At 38.7% G+C, this 27940-nt stretch overlaps 1 protein-coding gene across 5 annotated transcripts in view; it reads right to left on the reverse strand.

Moving 5' to 3' along the window:
* The window catches only part of CNKSR2 (connector enhancer of kinase suppressor of Ras 2), a 298892-nt gene that overhangs the window by 106412 nt on the left and 164540 nt on the right, over positions 1 to 27940 (reverse strand). For all 5 annotated transcript variants that reach the window (XM_082220567.1, XM_082220568.1, XM_082220569.1 and 2 more), the window contains exons 10-13: positions 26819 to 26887; positions 12434 to 12580; positions 1855 to 1988; positions 652 to 863 (exon numbers count right to left, since the gene is read on the reverse strand). In XM_082220567.1, coding sequence (XP_082076693.1) covers positions 652 to 863; positions 1855 to 1988; positions 12434 to 12580; positions 26819 to 26887 — 562 coding nt within the window. The remainder of the gene's footprint in view (positions 1 to 651; positions 864 to 1854; positions 1989 to 12433; positions 12581 to 26818; positions 26888 to 27940) is intronic.

A 27940-nucleotide genomic window follows, 5' to 3' on the forward strand; every position in this document is an offset into this window, starting at 1 on the left:
TATGAAGTTAATTAGCACAGACACAGTACTAGCACGGGTGTCTTTTAAAAGCCGCAAATACACTGAAACAGTATTTTATCAATGACTATTAGTCATTGAAGTAGCAAATGAACCTCCATGTTCTGAAGCAGTTAGTGAAGTTCAGGGGTGAATATTGATGCGAATGCAGTCTGAAGAGCACCATGTAAACCCAGGAGAGAGGCCTTTGCGTACATGGTATTTGCATGAAAATTATGAACAAGTACAAAAAAAACACTCTGTACAAAATAATCAAGAGGACCAAAAACCATAATCAAATAGAAAAGTGGGCATGTGTATGTGTGGAACAGAAGGGATTGGGAGAAGAATCAGAGAAGGTGAAAAGAGGAGGTGAAGAAGCTGATCTGCAAAGCAGGCTGAGGCTCATAGCATGAGCCTTGTATTGACTGTTAAGGCCAAATGACTGTGCTGGCTCTTGGCTATTTCAGGAGGGCTTGAATAACTGTCTTGTGAAAGCCAGGGCTGGATGTAATACACAATGCGGTAAAGCACAGCATAATGTGAGAATATGTGGTGCATGAACTCTAATGGATACAAACAAATGTATGTTCCAGGACAAAACTATATAAGAGCCATGAAGGATTATGTTTTCATTATAAGGGAGTACCGTACCATAGGTTGGAGTGCTCTCTCTCCTTCCAGAGCTACTTGTTCTTCCCTTTTCGTATTCATAACAGTATAAAACAGCATCTTCTTCAACCACATTAAAACGCTTTCGGTATTCTTGGTCCAGAAAGGAATTTGGAGATTCAGATCCCTTGTGCACTGGTTTTCCCACTAAGTGTCTTCCGATATCATCACATGGAAGATTCCCCTTTTCATCCCTTTGAGGGGAAAAATAAATTTGGATGCATTCTGATAGCCACATGAAGGAGGAAAGTAAGTAGCACTATGCATAACGGTGGTTTTGCCTACCTCATGGCAATTGTCACAACTTAGTTAAGCATTGGGACAGTCTTAGTCTTGGGTGGAGGAACGGTTGTAGTCTCCACTTGCCCCTTTAATGCTAGGGCATGCTGTTAAAGGGATCCGGGGGGAGTTGTTTATGTCCTTATTATCATTATTATGATGTCCAGTTGGGGGCCAGGACTGATAGCACTCCTCCAGACAGTGATTCCTGTGGGGCTCCCCCTATTTGATGTAAGACTTAGGAACCGCCGTGGCCGAATTGACCTGGCGTCACTTCTGGCAGATGGGCCAGAAGTAATGCCTAAGCCTCAAGCCTAAGCCAAACCTTTTTCATCTGTATTCAAAAAGTTGTGGCCTGTTTCCATCCAAAAAGCCAGTCTATGGTGTCCTTTATTTTACTTGGAGGGTCAGAGGCAGAAGAGGCCTAGCACCTTGGCCTGCAATAGCTGCTATAATTTGTACAAAATGAAGTGGCAGAATTCTAAACTATATGAGAAATCTATTCAAAACTAACATGAACAATTTGAGTATCCAGTACCAAGGAAATATTGCTATACTCCTTTGAGTCTCTGAAACGCCATTTTCTGTATGGTACCCCCCCCCTCAAAACTGCAAGGACAGGAAACAGTGTCACTGAAAATGGGTGAGATTTCTTCTTCCATCAGTAACTTTTCCTGTAAAGGCTATATGAATCACACACAGACTACCATGTCTATGGATGGGTGACAGCTGGTTTATGGATCTTAGTTTGTGGATCTCCTCTTTATATTGCCAAGTTTGCAATCTGGTAGCAGAAGTTTGCAATTTCACACCTCCCCCCCCCCCCGGTTCCCAAAAAAGGATGTAGTTTCACTTTGTTATGAGAGCAATTTCAAATTATCAGGAAGATCGACGATGACAATTCACCTGGGAATATAAGGCTCTGCTGGAGGAGGAGGTATGTAGAGGTCCTGAAGTGCTGAACTGTCTCTCTTGGTCGGTGTGCTTATAGTACTGGATGGTGTTGCCACACTGCTTGTAGGACTTCTAGGTACAAGAGGCTGGTTAAAACAAAATATAAAGAATTAAATGCATACGTGATTATCACTGAATCACTTTCATGTTTTTATTATCACAGTAAATCTAAATGTTTATGCACCAGAAAATGCAATGTTTGCATAGCTGACCTCTTTGTGAGTTGCATGGATAAAAGTATTCCATGTCATCCAGGGAATATATACTGGTGACATTACAAGTATTGTTTCAATCCACCCCTTTCCCCAACTACTAGGTGCCTACATATTGCAAATTTCCTAAGCTACAACATAGACAAATCATTTTCCTAGAGTTTAATATAAATTGCATCACACAGACAGAGCTGAAATATCTCTTTCTGGATATATTCCCAATGTTACATGTTTTGGTCCCTAGCTTCACAGAAGTCATATAAACAATGTTCTTCAATGTTTTTACCAAGGGGTGTTCCTTAAAACACACTTTTTCAGTTAACACCACATTTTAAACCCTATGTCCTTGTTTAGCTATAGTACTTGCTTGGGGGGGGTGTCCACCCACTTCTAGTTGTCATAGCATGTAATAACTCTAATTTCCAGGATAGTTAATTTGCTTTTATTTTAACTGGAATATTAAAAGTAAGCAGATACATTTTTATGTTTGCCAAACAATGGACTTGTTTTGTGATTTTTCTGGTAACCAATGCATTTAAACACAACTTAGGACTTAGCATCTACACTAGCAATCACGTTGTGTTTAACCTATAGCAGTATAGCAGGGCACAAATATTTCATTTTGGGGTTTCAGGGATAGAGGGCATAGTAGATAATCCTTTGTAAGAAGAAAAATGAATAAATTGTGACAGGGAACTGGGACTTTACTGTAAATACTAATCATGACACCTTTGTGGGGTACAGAGACTGAAATGTGAGGTCTGCAAAATCTGGCAAGATATGCTTGGTAGTACAGTGAGATGTAATGTGATGGAAAGACACACACAAAAATGGAATAGATATACATCAACATGAACATTAAAAATGGACATAGATTCAAAAACTGAAGGAGAAATAAGAGCTCCCTCTCAATTCTGGAAATCTGGCCTAAGGAGAAAGATGTCTGGAGTACCTACTAAAATAGAAGACATTATTCTGGATCCAAAACAATACACAGAGTAGCAAAGCTTCAATTTTAAGAGCAGGAGTGAAAAATGTCTACCATAAGCAGCAAAACATCTCTTGAATCCCAATAATCTTGACTGAAAGGCACAGCATTAGCAAATAAATAATCACCACTGAAAAATTGAGGCAAGAATAAATACTGTTTCTCATTCAGAAGTCATTTTCAATAATTACAGAATGGCAGTTTATGGCCGTCCTGCTGTGGTTCAGGTTGATAGCATCACTTCAAAGGTGCTAGCAGAAAAAAAACCACATGTTATTTGATTTCTAGATTTTAATAATCTTGGTTAGCAACCTTTTGAATCTTCATGAATAAGGCTCCCCCATTATCATTCAAATGTAGACTGAAATGTGCCATGCTCAGTTCATTATGACAGCCAAAGGTGGCTTCAACATTCCATAACAGAAATTATCAAGTTAGTTTCAGTGTTTGCAAGGCAGGGGGATCCTCAGTTGCCACTGCTTCTAAATTAAGATATGAACATTCCAAAGTAGTGATGCACTAATGAAATAAAGATTGTTATCTGACAAGAAGCTGCCTGAGCACCATTTGCCAACATATGGAATTCCAAAGTATGTTCAAGTTATACGTTCTTCAAAAGGTTCACATTAACAAACAAGCCAATTTCAATCAGATGGTTCTTTTCATGGTTACTGCCATCTTATTCTTCAGATGCACTTAACTATTAATTTAAATAACTGAGTCATTTTTGTTATTAAGGCAATATTCAATATGGAAACAAAACGAGTAGCTGACATTGTAAATATGAGCTCAATGTTGCATGAACAGGTGAATTCCAACAAGGTGTTCCATTTTGTAGAGTACAATTTTCTGAGTAATATAACCTTCTCAGTTTTTAACCTTCCCAGGCATTCCTAGAAAATGGCATGACATGTTACACACTTTATAGTTCAGATTTTGTAAAATTTCAGTCATGCAATTAAGAAGCACTAATTTCATGTAGTTTTAATTTATTAAATCACAAATAGTAATTCAGATTTCAGTGGTTTTCATTTTATAAAAAAAAAAGAGCCAGAGGCTGCAGTCCTATGCACACTTACCTGGGAGAGAGTCCCATTGAATTTAGCTGAATTTACTTTTGAGTAGAAATATTTCCGAATGCACTCAAAAATTAACATTAAAAAAAACTATGTCTAGTATATTTTTGTACAAGATATAAAACAAGTGAAAACAAATTTGCCTGATGAGTGTGTCTGTTTCTGGATCAGAAACTATACAGTGATTACTACATTACACTCAATCTGATTGTCACAGCAACCCAGCAACCTTGTCTATGCAGTGCAGCATCACATCTCCCTCAAGGATGGTTTGCTCTCCCCACCATGGGTTGTGATTGAGAGGAAGTTGATGTGCAACTGTTTAGGTATGTTTCTCAGCCTTCAAGCAGAAAGACTGGCTCATGTCTACTAGCATTTATATTACAGCCAGGAGTTTTCAAACAGTAAAACACAGATTTCACAATTGCATATCCTCACCATAGCTGCTAGCACACAGCTGGGTGTACATAGATTTTTAATAGCAGCAAGAGTCCTAAAGACTCATGGTAAGATGAAAACAAAGATACTCCACTGTGTGTGAAAAAGGGAGGATTGAAATGTCAGGAGCTAAATTATATACAAATACAATTTGTTGCTAAAATACAGCAATTGTATAATATATACAGACTGAGAAACAATTGCTAGGAAAATTGCATGGTCTCCCATAGTTTCAAATTCTGGTATGGGCCTTGATTGGGTGAATATGTGGCACCTGAATGTCTTGCATAGTTCTCCTTCTCACAGGTTTTGCTTTATTTGAATTTGAATAAATGCTGCAGAGTAGACTTGTTCCCTATCATGTTCACTCTATCTGCATCTCCTAAGGCAGCCAGCAAGTTTTCAATTTTTATTTTAATAACAGTGAAGATACAGTTGCATGCCAGGCACATTGTGATGGCCCTCCCTAGGCCAGGTAGAGAGTGAATAATGACCAGGACACAGGAGTCGGTGAAAATAGGCTGGAACTTTTCTTGACCACAGTGAGGTAAGCAGGGTTGGGATGGCATTGGGTCAGGGTCTGTCATCCTGTAAGATTTCTGGTCTGAAAACACCATCCCAGAACACCTACTAGGGAATTCCTTGGAAGTTGACCCAGCACGGTGCACAACTTGCAGCTGGAATCCTGCTGGTAACCTGAGATGTGTGACACCAGACCCAGCCCACCCATGCTCAGGCCAGGAGCTGGTGCACCTCCTAAAGACACTTATGTTCAGATCCTACCCAATGCCATTTCTGCTCAAGTTGTAACTAATAGATTTGTAGAAGACACCTAACAAATACCTGCTATCCACTGAGAGAAAAGTGAAAACCTTTCAACGGAAGGCCCATTGCGGTTAAATGTAAAATTCCTTTCTGGCCCTGTAAACCAGCAACCACTCATGCCTCAGTGGGAGTCTCTAAAACTGATGCAGTGAGAGTTGGAAAATTCAGCCCCAAAAGGAGAAAGGCTAAGTCTGAGGGCAACCGGCACTTTAAGAAGGCCCAATGCCCCTCCCCTTGGATCTTACCCAGCCATTTGATATGCAGAAGCCCTGTGAAATTCTGGGGAGACAAGGCCCACCCCCTAGTAGCTGCAAATTAGCCCATGGCTCAAATTCCTTTGCTAAACTGTGAGAAATAACCTTTGTCTGTGTTACCTTGGCTAACTCACAGGAAGAAAGTTTGACCTGTCCTAATATGCAGGAAACTTGGCTATAGAAATACCCAATAAACACATGAACTAAACACATAAAAACAACTTAGACACGTGGAAGCAACAAATATTTCAGCTAGTTATAAACCAAATAATTTTCTAATTCATGGTACTGGTTAAATGGCATCACGTGTAATTTATTATGAAACTACATTGATTTATTGCAAAGTTTATGTAAACATTTTAACTTGAAAAAAGCTTGAAATAATCCATTCAAACATTAAAGCTTCTCAAGTTTCCTTGCAATCACGAGTATTACACATCAAAGGTCCAACAGAGCATCCTTGAATTATAATCTGTTGGAAATGGGGGATGGCTTATAAGTCTCTCTATGAACAAGGAGAGATGCAAGGAGAAGTCACTCCACCCTGCATGAATAAGGAATGGAGCAGGAGAACAAACAATGAAGCAGGACTCCCCAACACCCTTTATCTTTCACTTTCCCTGAGATACACAGAGCACTCAAAACACCAATGAATGGAATGTCTTGCCCCACTGCAGCACTGGGGAACACGTAAGCACTTTGAATTGGTCTGGAAACAGATTGGCAACCAGTGCAGCTATTTTAAAACAGAGGTCACGCAAGATCTAAACAGAACCCCAGCCAGTAATCTGTCCACTGCATTTTGGACAAATTGAAATTTCTGACTTGTCTTCAAAGACAGCTTCACATAAATCACATTGCAATAATCCAATTTGGAAGTTACCAGAGTATGGAGTGCAGTGACCAAGTCATCTCTGTCCAAAACGGCCATAGCTGGTAAACCAGCCAAAGGGCTCCAGTTACCAAGGCCACCTGAGCACCAGGAACACCCCAAGCTGCAAACCTGCTCCTTCCAGAGGCGTGCAACCCCATCCATATCAGGCTGCCTCCCCACCACTCACACATGAAACCCCTTTTCAAGATTCAGCTTCATTTTATTGTCTCACATCCAATCAATCACCACCTCCAGTTATCAGTCAAATAGCTCAGCTATCTCTCCTGATTCAGATGGAATAAAAAGGTAAAGGGACTCCCAACCATTAGGTCCAGTCGCAGACGACTCTGGGGTTGTGGCGCTCATCTCATTTTACTGGCTGAAGGATCCGGCATACAGCTTCCGGGTCATGTGGCCAGAATGACCACATGCTGGCGAAACTAGAGCAGCGCACAGAAATGCTGTTTACCTTCCCGCTGGGGTGGTACCTATTTATCTACGTGCACTTTGACGTGCTTTTGAACTGCTAGGTTGGCAGGAGCAGGGACTGAGCAACGGGAGCTCACCCCGTCACGGGGATTCAAACCGCCGACCTTCTGATCGGCAAGCCCTAGGCTCTGTGGTTTAGACCACAGCGCCACCTGTGTCCCATTTCAGATCGAAAAGAGAGCTGCATATTGATGGTACTGCACCTCAAATCTCATGATGATGACTCCCAGAGGTGTCAAAAAAGGGATATTTGACACTGGGTTATAGTTGCTTTAATATTTTTTAGTCCAGGTAAGTAAGGAGTACACCACCACCTTCTTCAAGGCAGGGGGCACCTGCCATGCTCCAGTGAAGTATTAGTCACTTGCTGGACTCACCCAGTCAACTCCCTACAGCTAGCTGTAATAAGCCAGTATGGATAAGGGTCAACCCTGCTTTGCAGAGGTCATCCAATATGCTGGCAAAAAAAATTATTACCAAAACCAGTCCTCATCAAAAACTGTTATGCAGTTACCACTGTTCAGGTCCAGGCAAGCATCTTGGTCACTGGACTTGTTATAGTTGTTACAATTTTGTGTCCAAGGAACATGTTACAGAACCATGGCATTCAGTTCTGGTGAAACCCCACACCCACTCCCATCTCCACATTCCACAAAGAGGCACTCACTACCTCCTGGACTTAGCCAATTTCTTTCTGCTAGATGTTACAGGCCAAGAAGAGCAAGGAATATGTGGTTATGCTTTAGGCCTACTTATCTAAATACTTCTCCATATCCTTTGGTTTCAACAGTTCAAAACTAGATCCTAGGTAGCCTCGTATTGCTTTAATGAACCAGGTAAGCTCCTGAACCAATGGATGGAACTCCTCAGCTGGGTGGCAATAGAGAAGTAGATGCCACCACCATAAGCTTGATAATAAATTCTTATTTGTGTTTGTCCAGATTCACATGTGGTTTTCCACCACTTGCACCCAAGTGGTCTCCTTGCCTGCTTCATAGTTCCTTCAACCCCCAGTAAAGGAAACTTTCCTTTTGTTTATATGGCCATTGGCTGTGCTAATTGAGCACAACTTTAGCCCTGGTGATAGCCTTGTGCAGTGGCTATGAGGAACAGTGAGATCATAGGACTGTCCTGTCCATCAGACAAGAATGTTTCTGTGCTTAAAAAATATTTATTAACTAGCAAAAATAAAATGGGAGTATCAACAAAAAATATACAGAATGTGTGACCCTTTAATGATAAAGATTGTATTTCTTCAAGGGAAATAGCACAGCAGAGAAACATTTCACTTAATCATTTAAGGTATCAGATTGCTCATGTTGAATTAACAGCAGAACCTCAGCAGAACATGACAGTCACAGAATAATTTTAAAACTTCTAAACATGAAATGTTGTATGACTATAGGGACAAATTATAGGTTAGAATCAAAGGGATAATTATGGATAAACATTGAGAAATATATTTGTCTATTTAGAACTACACCAATGTTGACTTACATAAATGGAAACCTTATACACAGAATTCATATTCAGGGATCTTATATATTTTTTCAGGCTTGTCTGTTGAAACAGTATTATATAGATTACTAAATAAATCCAAAGCACTTTTTAAAAGGAGTATTTTCCAACCGGCAGAATAGTAGGTTCCCCAGCAGCAAACCCATCTTTGATTAAAGTTTACTAGTACTTAGCTTTGTGTGGCATCATTTACACTATTGGAAACTACCAAAAGAGAACATCATTCCGTCCCCACTCCTTCCAAAAAGAGAAATAACAAGATTGGGAAATGAAACAAATATCACAAAAAGAGGGTGATAAAAAATATATTTAAAACCTGGAAATGAAAGAAACATATTTTTTTAAGCCAATAGGTTTGAGGAAAAATAATATGCTTATTTCAATGCTCTGTTAAATAAAAACTATATAGAAGTTATGATTACCAAAACAATACAAAGGGTACGGTCAAATTATGATCCCTCTAAGGAACATGTGGGGTGGGATCTAAAAATCATGTATAAATCCTGAAATTTCACTTTGCAAATTTTGTAAAACGTATTAGGATTGCAATGAATATTTTAAACTTGAAAGACAATTTAAGAACATACATCAGCAAAACACTAAGGAACAGTAATATAACGATAATACTCTGGATTGTTCCAGAAAAAATATTTGGCTACTAATTTACAGTCCAAATATAACTATATTTACTTGCAAGTCCCACTGATTAAAAAAAACCAAATTCCAATTAATTATGTTTAGGATTGCTTTGAGACCATAGTACTTTCTGTGTCTAACCACTAATAGCATGCTGGAATGAAATCAAAGACTAGTCACAGTTATGGTGCTGTTATGTACGTCTACTCAGAAGGAAGTCCCACTATGTTTAATGGGATTTACCTTCTGAAAAGGATCACAGCCATATTCTGAATAATAAATCCCAAAACTGAATTTCCACATTCCGCATAAATGACTGTTGGGTAGAATAAACAGTAAAATTTATTTACTTCACTCATTAAAAGTGATTAAAAGCAGAATGCTATAAAAGAAGAGCAAATCACTAGGTGAGTCACAGTTTTTGATATAATTCACATACTATATTACCTATATTATCTTATCTTGATAAATTAAGCACCATTTCACTATCCCTTAGAATGCACTGAAAACAATGCAAAATAAGTTTGTGTTCTTGTGGGAATCCCCACATTCAAAAGTTTGAGAATGACATGTTCGAGTAAATTCTGCTTATAGTCAAATTGTCTGGTACTGGTAAAACAACTTTAAAATCATTACTAATTTTAAATGATTATCAGGCTGGTGCATGGGAGAGGGGGGCTTTGGTATTTCGAGAAATGTCCTCTGTATCTGGCTGCTTTAGCCAGGTGTCTCTCTTCTCCCCACACCCACAAAAAGTTTTCAAAAGCTGCCTTATCTAATGTCCAGAGCATGAGGATTTGCAATGCTATCTGCTAAAGAACATCATCTCCCTCTTGGTGGTATTTTAAAAGTTGTTCCTGGTCATAGAAACATACTCGTGTTTTACAAATGGGGAAGTAGACCCATTCTGTGAACTTGTGAGAATATCTCTCAACTATTCAAATGCAGCCCATTTACCAAGATGGCTGCAAAATGACTATGGAAATGGCACCCCTGTTAGTATAAAGTTATGCTTATCTGAAAGTGTAGGAATGTTCTCCAGATCATTTGGAACAAGCATTTGTCCTATGTGTTTCAAAAGTGTAATGCATATTCAACTTTTCATTATGCAAACCGTATCTTGCAAAATAAACATACTTTTTACTTAAGGAACATATTTAATAAATCATGCTATAATATTACACATTACATTAATGTAAAGGTACAAGGTGTAAGCATAAATATGCAAGGGCATATTTACTGAAATAACAGTGTATCAGTCTTAAGAAGGCAAGTTGCTAACCTTTCATGAAAAGTAAGACTAAAAGCTACTGACGTATATTATACAGTTAAAAATTCCATGTTTACACAGAGGGTTTTGTTAATTTCCCATCAGTTTTCTTTACTAATGTTCTAACTTGTACATATAGGAGCTCACTGAAAGTAAAGAACCTCTTTTGGATAAAAGATCAGATCAGAACATAAAAATGAGAACAAATATTTTACAAAGCTATAAAATAGGAATTCCAATTGAACTTGTATTTTCAGATTTGAATAACATCTTAGATCTATCAAATTTTGAACTATCACGATCAGCAAACAGACTTTTGTTAGTCATGTAAGATTTATGTTTTACAATTATTGAGACTGTGATCCCACCCCCATCCTGCAAAATGAATTCTATAGTTTTAGCTTTATGCCTACATCTATATTAATAAATATACATTTATAGAAAACATTTTAAAGGCTATTTTAGTGTTCTTCCACGTCTTGCTTTTTGTTTTAAACAGGAACACTGTAACTATTCTGGAATATACCCAAGAAGGAAAACAGTGTTCCTTAGTGTCATTTAGAAAGGAAAGGGTTTTCAAGATACATATTTTAAGTGACATATTAATCAAAAGATCAATATTTTAGTTTAGAAAAAGCAACAAGCCTTTATATCTTCAACTGTTAATTAAATTGTATAGAAGTCCAGTTTATCATAACAATTTTTTTACAATGAAACAAAAAATACAGAGTTAGGGTTTAACTTAAAATAAGAAAAGAGAATCAGTTAAAAAGCAGGTCAGCAAAATACTATATTCAACTAAGGTGTACTGAAAGCTTAAGACAGTGTTTGTCAAATTCTAATCATATTTTATGTTCTAAGTCACTCCTATGATATACTGACAATATGTTTAGCAGGCAACCAAACAGCAATCTATGATGGTTTATGGTTTGATATGAAGAATTATTTTTATTTCCCTTTCCTTTATTTCCTTTCCTTTATATATTTTTACTTTCCTTTATTGCCATCATTCCTATTCTATTACATGATTCCAGTCTTCCTTAACAAATCAGAGCACAGCAGTAGAGGCGGGCAGGCAGGGCATTCAGTAACATTCACAGCAATGGCATTCATTAAGTGTACCCACCTTTGTCAGAAGAATAGACAAAGGGAGGTACAAGCCTGTCTGGGGCTGAAACCAATATGTGAAGAATACTAATTGTTATTTACTTGCCTGGAAAGTAAAAGAAACCTAACCAAGGCGGAAATTACATTTCCACATCTGTGAGAGTTACATTGACATCCACCTGGCTGCACTGCCCAAAGGACCCTGAAAAGCTTCTTACTTTGGCTGCTCTTTACTGAGTTCCAACTCAGGTTCTTTTGCCACACACTCCTCACCCCTACCCCCTTGCACTGTGTCTAATTATGAGTAGAGGAAGGAAGACCTTGAGGCTCCTGGCATGGAAACTATCCACTGTTTCTTTCCCAGCAACAGTGAATCAGGGCTCTACCACTTTCTTCATCTACTCTGTAGGTGTGTCTCTTGCTTATATACACTTGAACTGGTGGGGTGGGAGAATGTAGGATTTAACAATGTGGTTAAACCACAGTCTATTCAATTTTTTATTTTTATTGAATCAGGACTTCATACTGTAACAAACTGTTTCCTGTTTAATGTTGCATAGTAACCTATAAACATTATATATAGGGTGGAAAGCATATCTAAAGTTTTGTGAAATAGAGCAAATATATGCAACTGTGGAATACAAGATTGTCTAAATTTTGCAAGCTTGGGATTTAATGTTAACTGAACTCTAGAGAATAAATGTGCAAAGATCATGTCAAAAACCATTGTCAAAGCATACAAGACTAAATCCACATATGCTGCTGAGATGAGGCACAATAAAGCAGCATTGAGATAATCTATAGCTAAAATGATGGTGTATGATTTATGATTAAGCATCATTACCTGCAGAGCAAGGGGCTTCCATCTCATATTTTTCAGTAAAGCTGGTGCTGAGGTAAGCATGCTCTGAGGTCGCTTTTTCAAAGTTAAGATAACACCACTCGGATCCTCTCGTAGTGCATTCACCAAATTTTTCAACTGCCACCCCACCTGGTAACCAGCAAAATTATTACAATAAAATTGAGGCACAATATTCACAGTGTAATCTTCCCTTTTTAATAAGATTAGTAAAATCAACAAAGTTTTAGAAGATTAATTTTTTTAAAATGTCACAGTTTACATCACTGAACCATGCCATCTAAAATCAGTATTATCAGGATGCAATAAAGTAGGTTATGTGCCATTTAAGCCTAAATAATGAATACTGTACACTGCTGCTGTTGCTGCTGTTGCTGTTGCTAAGCTTGTTTGGGTGCTTCTTTTAATTTTTATGTGATCCTTTAATAATTTGTTTGAAACTAGTTACAGTTGAGCACTGGAAGATCAAAACATAAAAGAAGCTTATGCATTTAAAGGACTTTAAAGGACACTGCCCTACAGTTTAAAAAATACTAGCATTATTTTAGCTACATATTTCATACTTTATTATTCTCTATAATCAAGCATGCTACTATCCCTCTCCCCCATACTTCATGTGTTGTGCCATTATAAAATTAGTTATACAAAAAATTGTTCTTTCAGACTGATCAAATATTAAGGGTTTATCCAGACTTCCTCTTATTCCACTGCTTTCCCCTGGGGAATACTGCTCTTTAGCGCTCAGTTGGGGCAAACGGCAGTTGGGTTTTCTGTGGATTGCCATTTGTTCTGATTTTAACCTAAAGAGCAGGTTTTTCCTGGGAAAGGAGGGGAGCAAGGGGAAAATTCATAGACCAGTGCCTATGCACTGATCAGAAGACCTCTCAGACCTGTGCTTTCTACGCACAGGACAAGTGCAAGTATGGACGAGTAGTAAGACAACAAAAGCAAAAACACCCCATAGTCTGGTTTTGAGTGCATCATAAAACCAAAGTATACTATAAATGCTTCATGCTTTAGCAGTGCAATTCTAAATGGCTTCAAAAATTTCAATGAGCATCAGTAACTACAAACATAAATGTCAATTATTCAAGATCAAGGTGTGTGTCGGATATATAGCATTGAAGTGTGGAAATGCAGTCACAGAAGTCATGGCACTACCTTCATGATGGCATATTAGGCACATATGACAGAACTAATGTTTTTAACTGGCCTATATTATCACCTGAAGCAGCTAATAGTTCTGGCACTGGATGTTCTTCTGACCCCTTCAGTACATATCTCCTAAGATGCTTGTATTCTGCTAGTTCCCATCTGTCACCTACCATCTACCAGGTATAGCAATCCTTCCACACCAGTAGCATAGTGACTAAATTTGCTACGTTAGTCTAATTACATTCCAGCTCTGGTGAAGATACTTGATTTTTCAAGAGCAAGCGTCCTACACTTCTGGTTCAGTGATAAAATTGGTGCACAGAGAATAGACACAAAACATTTAGGAAGGCGTTTCCTAATTAATGCGACCAAATCCTTAGCTTTAGAAAATGAACAAATAGGTTTAAACAGTTGGTACTATCATATGTACAGAGCAACTTAACTGTTAGCTGTTACTTTTATCCAAAGACATCAGGCTAGGGGAATGAGATGCTGCTGTTGATGTCTCCTAAACCATTATGTTAAATGAAGAATAGACTGCAGCATATAAAAGGCATCTAATTTGTTCTCCAAAATGGGAGAAATTTTGAATGTGTAGCAGACCAGTCTGTGAATGTTCCTCCCTTCTCCAACACATTTGTGTGTCTATCACAATGAAGATGAAATAACTTCTAGACACCCACAGTCAGTGGCCAGAAAAATGAAAGCAGAGGCATGGAAATTCAATGTGATGGTGGAAATCAATACAGCAATTATTATCGCCATGGCAAGGATCATTCATCACAAGGACACCACATTCTGTAGGATCCCCGTGGTGACTGGAATGTGTGCTTGTGTACTTGTACACAGAACAATTTTGTTATTGTTTAGCAAATGACATAGCAACAACAAGTGAAGCTTGTCCCTTAAACTCCAAATACCTTTGAACAATTCATATAAGCAAGATGGACAAATGCTGATTACTGGATGTTTCCATTCCAACACAATGTAGAAATGCATCCAATCAAAAGTGAATTTTATATAAAATTATTTAGCTGCAATAAATTTACTGCAGATACATAATGGTAAAAGTACTAGGAACCTAATCTAAACAGTATATTGTAAGAATAAATTGAAAACTATATCCTGACATGAAACTGCATCTCCATCTCTGACGATCCTTCAACATTTTTCTTACTGATATTCAACAAATATTTCTTATAGTCTGCACTAATTTGCATTATTCTTCTTTCATAATTTAATGAGAACTATTATATTAACTATATTCACAGAATTATGCAGGGAACTAAGCAGACTGCATGTATTCTGTCTGAAAAATAAAACCATAAAAAATTCTGCAACAATATGAACCAAATTTGGGGTCCAGAAGGAATTATGCCACATATTTAAATTATACAAATTGGTTACTATTTGCTTCTTTTGCATAAAGTATTCTGCTTCATGTAAGGCAGGGATGAAGAACTTCAGATGAGGAGACTGAATGTGTTCCTCCTAGAGCTTTGGTTTAGCCCCCAGGCCACACCCATCATGAAACCTGCTCTGCATCTTTCTCTAGTACTTTTGCCTGAATAGTGTGTGTGTGTGTATGTGTAAAACCTCTCACTTCTGTGTACAGTACTTGAAATGTAGCTTACTATACAAAAGAAAAAGTCATATCTGCTGCTGCATCCCCTTTTCTCTCTCACCTCCCTGCTACAGGCATGTGGCCCCCAGAAGCTTGCTCATAAGAGCAGGTAACTCTCAGGCCGATAAGGCTCCCCATCCCAGCAAATAAGTGCTAGGGTCTAGAACCCTGTCCCTGATCACAGGGAATCCTTCTCAGCTTCTTCTCTCTTGGCTTCAAAAATTTCAATAGGCTTTAATAACTTAGAATCATTGAGTTGGAAGAGACCCAGAGGGTCATTTAGTCCAACCCCCTACAAAGCAGGAATCTTTTGCCCAAAGTGGGACTCAAACCCACAACCAACATGCTTTCAATCTTATTTTTGCAACTGCAGTAAGTACAAGATAGTTCAATGTGTAATCATCACCTGGAGTATATACACATTCCCTGAAATAGGGTTGTTTGCATGCAATCTCAAGGATGGTTGTACCAAATCACTATACTTTGTGCTATCTTTCGTGTGGGTACTCTTTGAAGAAAGTGACAGAACAGCACGTAAACAGGTTGGTTTGTTAATATGCCTGATGCCAAATACTGTAATATTTAAGTCAATAAATACATCAAGATACTATTATGTTGCACTTTGAATAGTGTCTAGCTGATAACCAGGCTTTCCATTCTCTACTACGAATGATGTGCTCTTATGACCTCACAGTGATTTCTCATTTTATTTGAAGCACATTTCTTTGCTCAGGCTCTCTTCTTAGTCTTTGCTCATACCTTTCTGATTTCTACTACAACATTTTACAAAGAAATTATACAGCATAACTATACAAACTGCTTCCTTTAAAGCAGAAACAAAAAGTTAAGCCTTTCCCCTCATGTTTTTCCAAGCTCCCCCTGCCTTTCTTTTCATCCTTTGGCTCAGCATCTACATGATCCTAATGTTTCAGGGGAAATTATCTTTCTTATATGAATCCTGCCCATATATTATAAGGCTGTAAACAGGAATTATCTAAATAAGGGTTATCTATTTTTCAGTTACCTCATATACCTCCTAGATGCTTAAGTACTTATTGTTTAGAAAGCGTTATTAATATGACATAGAGCAAGGAATACCCATGCATGCAGGCCTCAATCAGTATGCTAAATCTGCCAGAATCTGTTAACTAAAGGCTATGTATTTTAACCTTTTGTTCTTTAAAGCCCATAGTGGACTGAATTGGCTTAAACATTTTGCTGGGTTACATTATGACTTGTGCTCAGCACAACTCTACTGACAGTAGGTAGTGATTTTTGCCTCCTCTCTTCAGCCCTCTCCAGAACAGTGTGCAAAGTGAAGCTCAGAGCTGCAGAAGGAAGTGGTGGAATTCACTGGATCCTCATTCCCTGGGAAAACGGAAGGAGCCTTTCCATTCATGCAATAACAGGTTTGTATCCAATCCAATTATAAAAATTCCAATCCTCATTTGCAGGACAGTCATTAAGGAGATAGGAACACAGGCCTCACCTCCCAGCAGTGGATTTCCTGCTGCTTACTATTGGGGGGGGGGGGAGTGGCAGGAAGGTAAAAGAACAAAAGAATTGTAGAATTGGAAGGGTTTCTGAGGGTCATCTAGTCTAAGCCCCAGCAACGTCCTTTTAACTGATATTCCCAGGGATTGAACCTTGAATTTTTGGATTGCAAATATGTCTTGTCTAATTGACCTATAGTCTTTCCCTGAAAAACTACCTAACTTCATTTGTTGGTCTGCATGACTATGTCAGTCAAAGGGTGGTTCCACATGGGTGATTACTGCATGATTGATGTTTCTGCTGCATTTATGTTTTTTTGGAACTGTCCATATGATATCTTCAGCATCAAAATGTCAGCCCACATTTCTTCTATTTAATCTAGATTTATTCTTTCTGCAGGGGGGAAAGGAAACACTCTTGCCAATGAGCCATTTAAAAATTATGCCCTTGCCCAGACGTATGCTAAATCTGAGCTAGAAGTTATGGAATCCACTTCAGAGAAAGTAGCAGTAAAATACCATCTTGCAGGATCCATGCATGGGCTCAGTTAAAAATATGAAGACCGGAAACTAGACCCTATTTTTGCAGTTGACCACTGACAGCTTCTTCCAGCATTTGAAGATGGTTCCTTGGCTCCCATTTACATAGTGTATGTTACTGAGCAAGCCAAAGATGGAGAAGGAGCCATATAGCAGTTAGAAGGTCTGCCTCTTTAAAAACCTGACCTATTGTCCAAATCCTTAAGTGTTGCCAAGAAATCAAGGCTTCTCTCAGATCATAGTGTCTGGTGGGTATTTAAATCTTCTTTTAAAACTTGCTGATAGAGAAGTTTTTCTACACAAGCATTCAGAATTTGTATAATACCCCAGCATTCCAGATATTTTACAGAGTTTTCCATCTAGGGCTTCTTGTTTCTCTACTCCTAACCTTGACCCTGTACCTCTTCACTGCCTGCCCAATCTTTAGCCCATAACAGATTAAAGGTGTGCAAGAATCTTAATCTATACACACATATACACAAACATGAACTTAGTCTTTTCCCAATGAACTGTGCCATTCAAATTTCCCTTTTACAGTATTAATGTAACAATGGCAGTGGCAGACATATAGTAGACCTTTTGACCAAAGATGGCTGATTTGTTTTTTACATAGTACTTTTCATAAAAATTATCACAAAAGCATAGTAAATTAAATGACTATTTCTGAAAAGACAGACTGAGTATATTTTAGATAGCAAAAGGTGTGTCATCAGAAATATCTAATAATAAATTGTCTAGAAAGGAACATGGAATTGCTGATAGGATTTTCTAGTTTTTCTTCAGTCAAGGATTCGTTTCTGACAAACTCCTTCATTTAGTTATAAGCACATTCTTAGCCAAAATACAATGTTCTCTATTCTGGTTATGATAGACAGCGGAGTATACTGCATAAAATTTTGGTAGCTAATTAAAAGAGACATATAATGTTTAAATCACTGCTTGCCCTGTCCACATTTATGTAATAAAAAATGAAGTCAATACATTATCCACTATAAGAACACCCTACATTGTATTTATGCTGTCTCTAAAATTAAAATTTTAATGTGCAATGCAATACGTAGCTCTTTAGATATCTCTGTAGTTGTTAAAATATGGAACCAAACAAATAACAACAATGTAACCATATATGTGCTGACTCAGAAGTAAGCCTCATTGAGTTGAATGAGACTACTCCTCTGTAAGTTTATATAAGATTGCAGCCAAAGACAATTTTTCCAAAGCACTAGGTGCAATCTATTTTTGTATTATGGTCTATTTAATGTAATTTAATAATGATCAAAAGCAATACTTTTAATAATGGATGCAGAGCTTTTAAACACAGTATAATTAATATGAATGTTTATTTATTTATTTGTAAAAGTGCTGCTAAATTATGTGAACTGAAGTAACAGGAGTGTGTGTTAATCATAAAGCCCTGAAGTGTGTATTTCTTGAAGACTTCATATGAGTAAGGCTCTCGCTTTAAAGGTTTCATAAAAAAGCACCTGATTTTAAAAATTAAAAGGAGTACTCAAAACTTACTTAATTTACAACATTAAAATGCAATTTTGTGAATATAGTCTAATAGCAAAAGGTCCTTTTAAGCTGGAAGCTTTACTGACCCAAATGTTTGACTCTGTCAAGTAGTAGGTGGGTGTTACCTCTGACTCAGGATGCATTACTCACGTTACAGTTGATAAGAGGCAGAGCCTGGAATGACAGAGACACAGAAGTTTAGGGTGAAGAGAGTCACAGATTCCAAGTCCTCCTCTTAGGCATGATTGTGAAAAATGCTTGGAGTCGGAAGAGCCTTATATATGAATCATAACTTTAAACTGATCAATAACTTAATTCTGAAAGTATAATAGCTATTTTAATAATCATATAATTGTTTTCCTTTTACAAAGCCCCCTGTATTTATACACTTAACATCCTAAACTTCTTTACTTGGAAATCCTATCAATAGCTTTCACTTTCAGATGATTATGCTTAGGATCACAGCCTTCAGACCATGTCTTCAAATCACTTGTAAATTTTTTAAACAGGGTTAACTTTAATCACTTATGGATCAGATGTTCTGTTTGAGGGCCTAGTGAAAGGGGAAATGGAGAGCAGCATTTTAAAAATAAATAAAAATAAATCCCCATTAAAAAAATGTTCTGGTCATAGCCCAGGCAATAATGGGCCAGATTCACAGAACCTCAAAATTAGCCCAAATATACTTAAAACCTGTGGGGTTTTTTCTTTCCCCCACAAGGGATTGTAACTTATTTTTAAATAGATATAAATTCAAAAACTGTTTGTGATACGAAGTGGGCGTAACTGTTCAAAGAAGAAATTGGGGAGGGGAGAGGCACACCTCTTCTAGGATCTATTGGTCTTATGGGACTGAAGTAGGCTTTTGAAATATAGCCAGTATTTAATTCCTCAAAATGGCTTGCACTTATTCAGGAGGTATGTTATCTTTCTGAGGGTGGCAGAATACAATGCTTCATCACAAACTACTCTGAAAACCCCCTAGTTTCAAAAGTGGTTTATATGACTGCTGTTTGAAAAGCACTAAATAGACAGCATCAATGGAGATGTAGAACTAGTTGTTTTATTTTGACACATTGTAACCTATAGTTACTCCCTGGTAACTAGGCAAAACAAGCTACAACATTCATCGTAAATTTTGGACATTTTGATTTTATTTTTCCTCCTGCTAACACCCTGCACTTTCTGTAGCATTTTGCCTGAAGCAGAGTGCTGGAGAGCTTGAAAGCTTGCCTCAATTCTGTGACGTTTTGGTTAGCCCTACTAACCAACCGCGTTTTGGTTAGCCTACTAACCAACTGGGTTTGTGGATTTTTGTTTGTTTTTCTTACAGACCAACATATCCACCTTTCTGTTTTAGTACAAGTTATAACAGACTGCCCTGAGCTGCTGAGCTAGTGGAGAATTACATTCTTCACTATAATAACTAAAGTGGACCTCTGAGACAGAATGTAAATTTCATAATAATGATAATGATGCAAGGATGACTAGGTCACCCATCTGTTCGGTATTAATTATTTTATACTGTTCTTTCCCTTGTGCCAGTACCACCTGCACTGAGAGAATCAAACTGTTTACTAAGATGTGATGAGAGAACATTGACACACACACACACACACACACACACACACACACAGTGTGTGTGTGTGTGTGTGTGTGTGTGTGTGTGCGCGCGCTATAGTAATAGGTATCTATAAACTAAGGTTACTTGAACTTAGTCCCCCCACCAGCTCCTGGGGGCTAAGCCCCTGAATATTTTGGGGATGGGGGCCTGCCTCCCATGTCAAAAAAAAAAAAAAACAGAGGCGAAGCGCAGAGCCGAGTGTGGCAATGCTCCAGTGGCCAGCTCCTCCTCCTCCTCCTGCCAAGGGCAGGAAGGAGGGTTTAAGCAACCTTCCGCCAGTGGCAGCACCAGGAAGAGGCGGAGAAGGAGCCGTGTAGCCATGCAGCTCCCACATTCAGTTCCACCCACAGATACTCCCAACATCCTGATATCACATGTGCAACCACTGCTCCCCGTCCCCTCAAATCACCCTCACACACCGACACTTCTGCTTGAACTTGGCACAGAAGAATGGATGACTCTGCTCTACTTACCAAATGCAGAATGATGCTTTTTCTGAACTGTGATCATTCATATCTAGAGCTGTCATGGTTTATTCCTTTACAAGACTAGGCTTACATCTACAACTGGGCCTAGCTTGTTCCATGCAGGAAAACCTCTAATGGAAATTCCCTTTGAGCAATAAGACCCTTGAGTAATTGGACTACAAAAATAGCCATTTTAGTGGGACTAGGAAACATAAAGTATTTTGTACGGACAAAACAAGTTGCTGGGGAAGAGTGAAAACAAAGGTGGAAAGGGACTCTAAAGTTACAGTAAATGGATAGCTTCGTGTATCCTAGTTCTGAACTCCTTGAAGGAACTGCAACTCCTTATGAACCTATCAGAATGTATTCTGCAGCAGTTCTTGCTACCATGTTTTTCCTCTAGAAATGTCTTTATTTTTTAAAACAACGTATTTTAATTAGAAATGTGACCTATGGCTCATGGCAACTTTTGGTATCAGAAAAGAGGCCTGGAGGACCACATTCAGTCCCCAGGCCTGGAGTTCCCCACTCCGATTCAGGTTGATATCCAACATTAGTCATACGCAGACTAATCAATCCACTGTAATAAGTGTTAAGTATCTTAAGTCCTTTGCTTTCCATTGGTCTACTCTGAGAATGATTTAGTTGGATCTCACCTTCAGTTGTTTTACTTGGTTGAACAAAAGGGTGATCAGTGAACAATCCAACATGCAATGTATGCAGTTTTATTTAATTAAATAAGGGCAGGCAGGAAATGTTCCAGCAAATACAGATTGTAGCCCAAAGTCCACTGAGTTCAGCAAATATTCTGATGACTGTTTCTTCAACTGTTGTTGCTGCAAGATTGCATTGTTTCATAGTAAACTGAAGTCTGAATTAGCTATAACATTGTTATATCAATGCAAGATTCATAAATTTTCTAATATTAATTTGTATACTTGGAGGTTGTTTGCACTGCCACGCCATCATTAATTCATAGTAGTAAGCAGAAAAACTAACTTTTGTATTGTTGTATACTATTACTGCATTAAACTAAATTATACACAATTGACAGAATATATCTTAGCTATGTATTACATGGGAATTATTTTATAATTAGGCAGAACTTTAACTAATTCAAGTGTATAAAATCTTCCAATTCATTCAACTGCATATCTGGAACTGCAAGAAAAATTCAAATATCTACTATGACCTCTTGCATGCTAACAAGAATCAGCTAGCTAATTCCTTGATGCATCCGTATTTTTTAGGTAGAACCAATATTCAGAACTAATGATAAGGGTTTTACACAGCACTTTTCCTAAGGGCTACACAAGTGGTTCACATACATTGTCAGTGATTCTCAGAAAACATTGAAGGCAAGCCATTAGTATTATCCCGATGTAACGGATAAGGATAGCTGAGATAGAGGCTTACTTAGGAATACCAAGTGAGTTAGTAACAGAGCTGAAGACTAAACTGGAAACTTCCAACTGAAAGCTTACACTCTCAACCATTATGCCACATTCAGCATATACAAACTGATGCACAGTTTGCAATTGTGTGCAATTCCGAAAACTTATAGTACAGCTATACAAGGTATCAAACTATTTGTAGTGCAAAATTGGCATTGGAATTAATCCTTAGCGTTTGTATCTAAACTGATATCATTCCCTTGGCAGCAAAGCAGAAAGGATTTATTGTAAGAATAATCTCACTGCCATTATAAACAAGAGCACTGACTTAGGGGCCTATTGGCCTCATGGCCAATGGATCTTCAAGTTAATACTACTGCAGGGACCCGGTGCTACAGCAGCTTCTCCCCAGTACTGCTTCGCTTCAATTGTACTGCCTTGGGGGCTGGAAATGGGCTATATTCAAGGCAGGTGGAAGTCAAAAGAAGCAAAGCAAAACTTCTACTGAGAGCAAGGCAGAGCCAAAATACATTGCCCCTTCACTTCCTTCTGCTTTGTCCACACCATCACAATAGTGTATAGAATTGCAACCAACTCTGCACTCAATCACAACAAGTCCACAACATAATATAAATCCTTAAAAACAGATTGCACAGCTCAGATGACCAGACACTTGGTATCACATCTAGTTTCATGTCATATACCCTTGGAGGGAACTTTGGTGATTGGCTCTATGATAAAATACTACACTTTATACAAACAGCCTGGTTTCAAAACAAATAGAGGAAGAACACACTATTAATGCCACTTATCTCAGACCCCTTACAAGTACTCTGCTGCAGGATCATCTCCCTTCCACAGCAGGAACTTCTGCTCTATTACGCCAGCTGGGGATACAAGAATACATCCCACATAGATAAGCAAAGGTGGTGGGAAGAGAGAAACTATTTCTCTAAATGTGACTGCAGCATATATCTCCCCATGTCTGCAATATTGTCAACAATAATTTAGTTCAACTGTGTGGCATAATCAATGCTTCCTGACTCAGCAGCAATGGTTCCACACAGGACACCAAAAACATGCATTCTTCAGAAAGGGGATTGGCTAGAGGTTATCAGCCTTCAAACACTGATAAATGCCAGGCACTCCTCTTCAATAATTGTATGGCTACTCAGAACCTAATGTACCCTTTTGCAATTCAGGAGAACAGCCTGGCCACATGGAGCAGAACAAGCAGGTGCTGAGCAAAGCTTTATACTACTGCTCCATACAGCGTAGGAACAATTGTAGTTTTAGTGATGAGTCTCTCCCAACCTCCCCAAAACATAAAGTAGTTCAAGGAGGAACACGGATGAGTGCACAGGTGGCAGCTCTCTCTCATTGATGCTCACCAACCTCTACAGACTACATGTTGAAGCTACCGACCATTACTATGACTCTTGGGTCTTGTTGCAGTCCTCCCAACAGCCTTAAAGACATTCCCCTCTCCCAATACTATAAAGAGCACAAATGAACATAGGCCCGAGGCAGCTGCTGCTTACTAAATCAACTCTGAAGCAATACCCAATAGAGGGCTTTCTTCAGCTGTAAATAACAGCTTCAAAGGAGCAATATCTTGTCAGACCACATCAGGGAACGAAAGGGTTGTACATGTAAGTGCAAATAGGCATTTAATATACATCTAGTTTGGTCCTTGGAGACTGCATATGCTTTCAAGTGCGCAATGTGAGAGACTTTCCCCCACCTTTTCTAGTGGGCCATAACTCGGTGGTACAGTATACCCTTGGCATCTCCAGGTAGGGCTGGGAGAGAGAACCTTGCAAGAAACCCTGGAGAGCTATTGTACTACTTGGGCCAACAGCCGAAGGACTTCCTATGTTCTTCATAGAACAGGTCCTACATTTGACACATATGTTGTTCCACAGAGCAAGGACTAGTCAGGCAATCCCTTTAGCCCCAGTTGAATCTGTAGACTGGTAGCTGTTGTTGAGTACCTGGAAGCTGCTTTAGGGAATGTGTAGTGTGGGTGTGGGGCTTAGACCTGGAAGCTTCTCCACTTTTGCATCTAACTTGAAAGTTAATACCAGGCATGCAAAATGTGAGCTTGGTGTTGGTGGGGCCCAAACATGCACCTCTTTTTCCCAGCCTGCTTCTCTAGTCCTGTGGGCTAACAGGCTTTGTCCTTCAAAAAGTGCAGCTGTGACTCCTTTATTGTGTGTCCTGGCTATACTCCTTTGCCAGACATAACTGATTTTTGGTGTTGCTTTCCTCAGTTTTGATATGTTCTGCAAAACACTGAACATCAACCTTGCAGAATGGTAAGAAAAACTATGCTAAATTAGCTTCACAAGTTTACCTGTTTGGATTTTACATCCCTTAACAGATAACTATAGTTAAGTTCACAGCATTCATAGCCAATCCAATGTTCTTTACATTAGATGTTAAAGACAAGTACCTTACATTCCTGCAATGTTATCTAAATAATCTTGCCCAACTCTCTTTGTAAAGAATTAAAGTATTAGTCTTCAACTTACTAAGACAGAATTTCTCACACTGCTGTGGCATGTATATCCTACCAGTGCAATTTCCCATAGAGCTGAATCTCAACTTGACTCAGCAGACCAGAGAAAAGTTCAAAGACCACTTAAAACATATTTTGCTTGCCTTTCTCACCTTCAGGAGGAATCCTCCTACTAACAGCTTCTAATAAAGAGGGCACTTCAAGACAGCTGCTATTGTGCAGGTGGGATTCAATCACTTTATGGCAAACCTATCCCCCAGCCCCGCAAGTTAGACTTTTTGCAGTAAGCAAAGTGATGGTTAAATAAACTGGAAAGTATGGAGTAACAATTGCTTGATGTGATGTTTTAAACCTTCCCACAAACAAATCAGAATAGAATGCTCAATAAACAGGTCATATAGAAGCAATCAGGGAAATTCCCCCACACACACAACTAATGTCCATCTGATACTCTACTTCTCATCCAGAAAAGTGCCCTCCATCCCAAACAGCAGCACAGTCTTCCTCATATTGCCAATTGGGGTGCAATGAGTGACAATCCCAGAATCTATCCCATACCCTTCCTAATCTAGGTTTTTGCACCATTTAGACTGTGTAAAGAAACCCCTACAGGAAAAAACTACATGTGACACATGGGGGGGGGGTTAAGAGGCAGGAAGGGGACCACAGTGCATGGGAAGAGTGCTTAATCCTTCCATTCCCAACCGTGAACCCAACAAAAATTGCCCAGCCTGTGTAGCTATGAAAGCTGTGCTATGGCAGTCTCATCCTATGATGCTTCAGAATTACTCTTAAGGATAGCAATTCCTACAAATATTACTTTCCCTGTACAGTTTTACTGTAATTATGATCTGTCTTGATCACTGTTGTGTTCCTATGGGGCACATTTGGTAAACCTCCATGCCCCTTAGGTTGGGCTGGCCTTTAACAAGTGCCGAGCTTTTTATGTGGCAGACTATGCCCTTTGGATCTCCTTGTCAATAGAGGCTTCAGCAGGAGCCATACTTTGTTTTTAGATGTCTTCTAAAAACTCTCTTCAGACACACTTTCAACCTAAGCTCTTACTAATGTGTTTGATGTTTTAATTATTTTTAGTGTAACACTGCCTTTTCAGTTCTTATACTGCCTTGTGATATTTTCATACGAAAGTGCACATTCTGTGTACATTGCGGCAGCCTTTGGCTACGTGCAATAAAACTGACTGAGACTGATATGAAAGTGCAGTTTAAAATTATGTGAATATAAATAAAGCACTTCAGAATAAAATATTCTAAATTATAGAATATTAAATGTGAGTAAATGTATTGAACTCATGCTATATTGAAGCAATGTGTAAATGACCAAAAGCGAGAGGAAATGGTTTAACCTGTGTTAACTCCAAAGAGATACCTGTTTGATACACAGGTTTCTTGCTTAGCATTCCAGACAGCTGAAATAAGAATCCTTTAGTCTTGCTCAGGCCTCATAGAGAGAGTTTCAAGGGGTGAGAAAAGCAAATGGACAATCCACTGAGCAACATAGTAAGAGATGGGATGGCTCTCAGCCACATATGTGAGCATTTTACAGTTTTCTATGGGATGCATCCACCCCACCCCTAATCTAGGATAAGGATCAGACTAATTCCCTCTTCTTCCCACTTCACTCACTCGGCTGAAACTTCAACATTCTGTATGTTCTTGAAGCTCACAGATCCTTGAGAGGGCTATTTACAACCCTAGCCTTTAATTTACACTTCTGTGTATCTATGCAGGCCATTAAGTATAGAGAAACCACTACCTTATTTTTTGTGGCTCTGCTTTGTTTCCAAACCAATAGGCTTTCAACCACCTAAATTTGGTATTAGTAAATATTATGAGAAACTGGTAGTCTTACACACATTTCACTTCCACACTACTTATTTTTTAAATACACAAAAATTACAGAGTCTTTTTTAAATCTCTCATGCAAAAGCTACTAAAACCAGTAAAACAACACATTTTAACATGTGTTGCTGATACACCATCATCTTCAAGTGATACAGAATTCAATCATACCTACCACAGTTTGGTGGTTAACTTGGATCACTTCATCTCCAGCATGGATTTTCTTACATCGATCTGCAGGTGACTGAATTTAAAATAAAAGAGATGATAAAGAATACAATCCTTACTGGCTATCATCTCTCCTTTCGCAAAAGCAAGATTATTAAGCTATGCACTCTGTGTTAGTTCTCTATACTGTATTTATATTTTCCAGGAAGTAAAATATTTCTCTTTTTCAATGCTACAGTCCTGGCAACATATAGAAGGCTTCAAGTGGAACAAGTTATTTGCACAGACAACAGCTCAGTGAGCTACTATGGTAATAATATGGGAGTACTCTAAGGCCCTTTGAGTGTGCTGGGTGTTTTGAACTTGTGATGGGACAACACCAGACTTCCTCAGTGAGCCTTAAACGTCTAGAAGAGGACATAATCTGGATCAAATAACACAGTGTTATTCCTCACTGAGGAATCATGGGCTGGACTACAAGCCTCCATTTCCCAGTTATAAATGAGACATGCAGCATTACTTCAAGCCAGAGAGGCACATTTCATGTAGCTTTTTCCTCAAGATGAATGGATGGGGGGCAGTACTCCCTATTGCTAACAGATACAACCCCCCCTCGTTTTCCTTGAGGGGGGCTGCAAGACAAGGAGAGAAAATACAAACATACTGAGTTTTGTGTGTCCACTGAGTACTCACAAAATCTCTAGAAGGGTTCTGTGATCCAAGCAGGGTAGTGTTCAACTATTCTGACAAGATGCCCCCAAAACAGCTTCTCTGCCATTACTGATCTTTCCTTAGACTGCATGGTGTGTGTTTATGGGTGCTGAAAGTCCTGGTGCACTCTTAATTCAGGACCGATATAGAGGGCACCCACGAGTACTGAAAGTGTTCCCTAGAACATGCATCCTGAATCATTCAAAACGACAGGAATTTTACAAAGATCCTTGAGCTCATAAATTAACAGAAATGGTTCCCTGGATGTGGTAAGTCTGAAAACCACTCATGTAGAACATTCAGTGACTTAAAAACAAAACTCTTCTACAAGATAATGACCCTGACTGCTGTGCAGTTGAGGCTTTTAAGCACTCAGTGGATCAGCCCCTCATGAGAACCATGGGATCTTTCAAGGGTG

The sequence above is a fragment of the Podarcis vaucheri genome, assembly GCF_965113315.1.
Source record: "Podarcis vaucheri genome assembly, chromosome: 4".
In the NCBI taxonomy this organism is placed as follows: Eukaryota; Metazoa; Chordata; class Lepidosauria; order Squamata; family Lacertidae; genus Podarcis; species Podarcis vaucheri.